This window comes from Aotus nancymaae, unplaced genomic scaffold (genome assembly GCF_030222135.1).
Source record: "Aotus nancymaae isolate 86718 unplaced genomic scaffold, 86718_ANA_hifiasm-v0.15.2.pri h1tg000108l, whole genome shotgun sequence".
Taxonomy (NCBI): Eukaryota; Metazoa; Chordata; class Mammalia; order Primates; family Aotidae; genus Aotus; species Aotus nancymaae.
This window is the reverse complement of record NW_026988523.1, coordinates 37,376,144-37,382,465: the sequence shown is the minus strand read 5'-3', so window position 1 is coordinate 37,382,465 and position 6,322 is coordinate 37,376,144. Positions and strand designations below refer to the sequence as shown.

Genomic DNA, 6,322 nt, shown 5'->3' with positions numbered 1-6,322 from the left:
ATGGATATTCCTAACCATGCTCCACTGTAGCCATTCTCACACCAAACCCTCTGGCTTACACAGAAGCTGGAGTCCTGTCCCTGCCAACTCTGCAAGCAGCTCTCCCTGCCAACTCAAATGTCTGTGTGGATCACAGGGTCTCCTGTAGCTAGGATTCCAGAGGTTCATGGTGAGAGCAGGCCACTTCATGCCTATTGAACTCACCCTTTCCCTAGAAGCCACTGAGGACCAGGAACAAGTCCTAGTGCTTGGCAACCCTGTGTTGGGTTCACAGCTTCTTCCCCCCTTCAGCCCAGGGTCTGCATTCTCCCTCCATCCACTTTCAATGCCTTCTTTCCAATGATCTGCTCAAAGTATGCTGCTCTTCTTGATGGTCTTATCTCTTGGTGGGAGAAGCTCTTCCTGGCTGCGTCTAGTCAAACATCTTGTCTCTCCTCCCCAAGTTTAATTGTATATACTTCTGGCTTTATTTCCATTTCTTGGGTGTCCTAGCATCCTCTCTATCTGCATCCTCTCTATCCTCTCAGTATCTGCAGGTCACAGGGTGACTATGGGTGCAGCAGAGTCACTTAGGGCCTCCTGGAGCTGAGGACATGAGCAGTGGAGGCAGAACCCAAGCTGGGTGAGTGGGCACAAGGAGACAAAGACCTTGCCAGATCTGGGAAGCCACCTCCTCCTCCAAAAAAAGTTATATCCATACATGGAATTCTATTCAGCAATAAAAAGGAATGGTTATTAATACGCTGAGCGGCATGAATTACTTACAACCATATGCCAAATTGAAAACAAAAAAAGCCAATACAAAGTATATATGTTTATTTCCATCTTAACAAAGTCGTAGAAAATACACATTTAAGCTTAAGTGGCATAAAGTACATCAGTATTTGCAAGAACGCCAGGTTGGTGGTGTGCTTGACTACAAACAGGTATGAGGGGTTATGAAATTTTATATCTTGATTGTGATTTTGTTTACATGAGCTTATATAATTGTCAAAGTTAATGGAACTTTATTTTATACACTTAAAGACAAATTTTACTGTAAATTATACATCAATAAAATTTATTTAAATATTTTTAAAGAAACAAAAAAATGAAAAAAATGAAAAAGAAACATTGACAGATTGAGAAAGCAAACATTGCAGCTTCCGAAGAGTGGACACCATCTCATTTGTTTTATTCTCCACCAGTTTAGCAGCTGTATGTGCCTGTCTCAAATCGGTACCTAAAAAACATTAGTTGAATTGGTGAATGGAACCTGAAGGAACTAAAGCTTAGCTAAGGCTATCTTAGATGGCACACTCCTTTAGGAAATTTGTCTTCCACATACGGTGCAACAGTTGCCTTGATCCCACTCCAACCCTGAGGTCCAACTCTCTTGCTCCTCTTTCTTAAGCATTCTGTGACGTATCTGCACTACTAATCATACATAATTTGCACACTCTTCTATTTGTATTTGTAACTCTCTGTGTTTAGCAAATAAGTGTATCAAGGGGCAAGACTGCACTTTTCCTTGAAAGTTTAGGGAGAAAATGAGGGAGCTAAAAAGGAAAGTAGAATTTCTCTTCTAGGTATGAAGCGTTTACACAAAAAGAGTATCGATATTTCAAACGCCACAACAACATCGGGAAGGAACATAATGAGAAAAATTGCCAACATGACAGTTAATCCAACTTAGATATGGTGTTTTGTTTTGTGTTTCGCTGAGCACATCATATGCAAGAAAGGCACATTTATCACGATTCTTGCCTCCAAAAATCTTAAAAATGTGAGACGAAAGACCCAAGTAGCTGCAACACAGGGTGGGAACTGTTGCACGCACATAACAGTTGAAGTGTTCTCTGGGTTCAGTATGGGTCAAGGAAGATTGCTGGAGGAAACGACATCAGAAATGGGTTTTGAAGTTTGAGTGCTATTAAAAACATGGAGATTCCAAGAAAGCCATTCTAAACTCTAACTTGGTTTATATTAACAAATGTTTATCAGGCAGAAAGAGAAACAATTTAAATGGAGAGTAGAAGGGATGGCATCACTATGTTGTCTTAGGCTCTTGAGCTGCTGGGTTCTTATTACAATGGGGGAGTCAGGGGAAGAGTCTCATAGAATGTCCTGATATGAGCTGTGAAGGAACAGAAATGGGAGAAACCCTGAATAAGTTGGAGGTGATAACTGAGGATAAGGTGGTGTAGCCAATAGATAAAAGCTAAGAGAGATAAAAATGGAATGTGAAATAAGAAACTGGGAGGAGAGGAGGAAATACAAAAACTCACCAGTGCTTCTTAAACCATAACACAAGGACTATTAGAATCACCAAGGTCACCATCACTGCTACCAAGGCAATCCAATTCATGGAAAAGTGGTGTCCTGTGCATATTGGAAAGATACATGGATACCACTTTAAACTCACTGCTGATCCTACTCCATCTATTGATTTCCTCACTTAACATGTGCATGGGATGAGTTGCATCAATTATCCTATTTCAGTCACTCTGTTACCAAACTTACTCGAGGACCGATTCCTCACTTCCCCTTAAATCTCTAGTATCCATGTGTCCCTCAGGTCCTACTCCTCTATTTTTAAATTACCGTATTCATTTCTTTCGACAATCCCTCACCTAAGTCTACTATCCTTAAAATTTCCTCTCCCCTACCCTCTAAGCTCACGAACCACTACCCACACTTCCAATCTTCAATCTTACCCCAGTAGAGGATGATGTCCTGGCCTCCTAGACTGCTGTGTCTCACTCGACAAGACAGGCCAGCAGCCTCCTCAGATGCCACATCCAGGGTCACCCGAAGATACCATGTCCCATCAGCATTAGGAAGAATATCACCATATTCAGTGCCCAGTTGCTCCTGTTCATTTCGCATCCATGTCGCCCAAACAGGCTTTGGGTAGAAGCCGGAGACATGACAAGCCAGCAATAGCCGGCCAGACCCAAGGCTGGGGCGACTGGACAGCCAGGCCTCTGGCCTCACTGCAGAGAGCAGAAAAAGTATTCTGATGAAGAAACTTACACACAGCTTACATCCACATCCACACATCCACATTAATATGTACAGTTATCTTTTTCCTGCCTCTAAGAAACTATCACCCAGCAATCCCTCTGTTCTTGTCTTCTTTCTTGTCCTAAGTTTGAAGGGTGGGAGAATAAGGGGCAGGACTTGAACAGAAAAAATTTAGACGAAGGAGCTGAAACTACTGACCTTGCCTATGTAGATACATCTTCCCTGAGTCCAGGAGACCCAAGAGAAATCGGGGGCAGGTGCTTCTTAGGAGAGTATATACTGTTTCCTTAATGCCATCATACTGATTCAGTAGATCACAGACACTTTGGGCCAAACTCCCAGAGTCTGGAGATGGCACCCATGTTGTATTTTGGAAATTCAGTAAAGCTACTCCTTTGAAAGCTACCTGAAAGAAGCTTTTGGGGCTCTCTCCAGAATGCAGCTCACAGCCTGCATTCATCTGTATTTCGAAGGGATCTGGAGGAAGGGAAGAATGAGAAAAAGAGTTCAAACAAAAAAGTGAAAACAACAACATAAAAACCTAGGGCTGTATCAGGAAGTGAAGCAAGAAGGTTTTATATGGGTGTGAGAGTGAGCCAAAGACATATTTAATCAGAAACAAGAGAGAAAAATTGCTAGAGATAGGGAAGGGGGACAATAAGAGATAAATACCTTGAATTAACAAAAAAAAAAGTGGCTGAGGAAGGTGTGGAAAAATAATAGGTGAGTCACATAATATAGGATATACGGTGAAGTGGGAGCCTGCGTGAGGGAGGTGGGAGGATAGCAGTTCGTGCGTGATGCATGATATTAGTCAGAATGGTTGTTGAACTGTGGACATAGATCTTTGAATGAAGTGAATGAGGGAATAGATTTTATTTTAAGGAAGTCAAGCACAGAGTGGGACAACTCTGGACTGTAGTATACAGAGGAAGACCACAGGAGGAAGATAACAAAGCACAAGAAAAAAATATTCCAAAAATAGCAATAGCCTAGGAAATTTGAGGGAGTCAACGTCTGGAATATTCCCTAAAAGGTTCATGTATGCAGAATTTTATGGTGGGATGGGATAATGGGAAATGGCCCAGAAATTAGGAGAGAATATTTCCCAGAAATAGAACATTCTGAAGAATTCCCATTATTTAGTTGATTGAACTTACATTCTATGGGATATTGACTGGCATGGGCTTGAACATCCCGCATTAATCCAATGGTGTAGAAACGAAATAACACATTTAGGTCTAAGAACTCCTCATTGCTGAAGTTGCCCTTGGACCAGGTATGCAGGAAGATTATTTTGTTTGATTCACGCTCCCAGCCATGAGTTTGCAACTCGTCCAGCCATCCTGAGCCCTGACATTGAGCCCAGGATTGGTTGGCAAACGATGCAATCTGGATAACATGGAATGAGACGTGTTCCGGGGCTGCTCTTGGTGGAAGAAGGCCAAGTTCTACAAGGAAAAAAAAAAGAGAGGCAAGGAAAATGGAGAGGAAATGGAAAGTGAACCAGTTACCACGGAGAAATGTTAATGACTACTTTTGCTATAACATGTTCCTTACACAGAGCCCGATGCTCTGCCACCGTCCTCCAAAACAGTAAACTACACCTGGAGACAGGTATGCTCGGATGGCAAGCATTCTGGCATCTTCACTGATCCACCGTGGGAAAGCCCGCCACGCTCTACCCAGATACATGTAACCTTGCAGCTGACAGAGATGTTCTTACCTTCCGCATTGTCACCACCTGGGAGGAAAACAGCTAGCAACGGAAACTGCAGAAACAGCATGTCATTTGCAGATGTTCCTTTCTCTCAGCAAAGCTGTTTGCTGATCTCTGTTCTTAGCAAACTTACCTCTCTGTATGTATATTCTGACTTCCTTCTACCAACAGATGATCTTCCCCACAAGCCACTAATAGCAGCTAAGAAGGTCTGCTTCCCTTAACCTTGGGCCTCCTACTCAGTCTCTCATTTCCTCACCTGCTCTGAACTGAAGTTATTCTCTTGTCTCAGGATTCCAGCTGCTCTCCCACTAAGCTCCTTTATATCTACTTTCTTTCCTCAACCGCCTTAGACAAAGTGATGTGTGGCATTGAAAAGTTACTTCATCCCTCTGAACTTTGCATATCATTTGTAAGATAAAAAGAAGACACTGCATTATTTTTCCAGTTCCTGTTTTAACAGATCACATTTCTTCCAGTTTCTCCACTTAACTTTGCCTCTGCTCTCCACAGTGTCCCCTCTTCTTATCACTCCATTCTTTGCTTTCTCCTTTTGGATGGCCTCAAAGTTTTCTCTTCCCAATTTCACCCCTTTTTGATCCATCTTTCTTATTTCCTTATTCTCACTGATTCTTTTATAAATTTGAGATCTTGCTTTTTTATATCTTCCAGGATTTCCCTGTGCAGCTGTATAAACTACAATCTACTCTATATTATCCTTAGAGATAAAATTGTAGTCATTCAGATTATCCTTAGAGATAAAATTGTAGTCATTCAGATTATCCTTAGAGGTAAAATTGTAGTCATTCAGCATAGGTCCTTAACAAACATGAAGAAGCCCTTCTATTGCATTTAATCTGTATAGTAACTCTCTAAAAAATTACACAGTACATGGTTGGTACCAGCATCTTACTAGGCATATAAACATACAGAGATTAACAATGTAATCTTTTCTATCAAAGAGCTTTAAATTGCAGAAGACATTTAAACAAAAAATTAAAATACATTGTGATTCTCATTTCAATGTATAGAATACCAGATATAAATCTACTTAAAACTATAGTCTCTAGAGAAGCATTTTGCCTGCCTAACTGCCTGAGAAATTCATAATTTGAAGTCCTGGAAGAATAGTAGGCATTTCAACTAAGGACTAAATTCTATACTGTATGGAATTGTATAGGATTATGGTAGTCAGAACATGCAGCTTTTCAAGAGGACTCATACATGGGGAGACCACAAAAATCTATATTTAAGTTAAATTTTGTGATCGGATCAAAATGCATTGTATAAAAAGGGCAGCATTTGTCAATATTTGATTTAAGTAATTTATATGAAGTATTCAGTGATTTGTCAGTGACCCTGGCTGGTTAATATGTGTAAACACATGAACACAAAATCTTTTTGAGATCCAGGAAGTAATTTATTATTATAGCGTTTCTTAAATCACATTAATTATTCACTGAATGCATTGGAGCAGACACTTAAAGTCTGGGCATGAATTTGTGCTGGGCACAGTGGCTCATACCTGTAATCTCAGCACTTTGGGAGACTAAGATGGGAAGACCACTTGAGCCCAGGGGTTTGAGACCAGCCTGG

At 41.0% G+C, this 6,322-nt stretch overlaps 1 protein-coding gene across 1 annotated transcript; it reads right to left on the bottom strand.

Moving 5' to 3' along the window:
• Nucleotides 1-794: 794 nt before the first annotated feature.
• Nucleotides 795-5,102, bottom strand: CD1C (CD1c molecule). Its single transcript, XM_012449746.2, has 6 exons — nucleotides 4,733-5,102; nucleotides 4,167-4,457; nucleotides 3,205-3,483; nucleotides 2,697-2,975; nucleotides 2,268-2,361; nucleotides 795-1,222 (listed from the first exon to the last, which is right to left on the bottom strand). Exons 1-6 carry the CDS (start codon nucleotides 4,791-4,793, stop codon nucleotides 1,189-1,191), a joined length of 1,038 nt encoding a protein of 345 aa, XP_012305169.1. The 5' UTR covers nucleotides 4,794-5,102; the 3' UTR covers nucleotides 795-1,188.
• Nucleotides 5,103-6,322: the final 1,220 nt, after the last annotated feature.

What these genes read in the sequence shown, in the direction of transcription:
- CD1C (XM_012449746.2), bottom strand. Translation starts at nt 4,793, where the DNA reads ATGCTGTTTCTGCAGTTTCCGTTGCTAGCTGTTTTCCTCCCAGGTGGT. An exon ending in CAGTCAATATCCCATAGAAT is followed by an intron (nt 3,484 to 4,166) that starts GTAAGTTCAATC and finishes CCCTTCCTCCAG; the next exon opens with ATCCCTTCGAAATACAGATG. An exon ending in TTATGGTTTAAGAAGCACTG is followed by an intron (nt 1,223 to 2,267) that starts GTGAGTTTTTGT and finishes AATGTTTTTTAG; the next exon opens with GTACCGATTTGAGACAGGCA.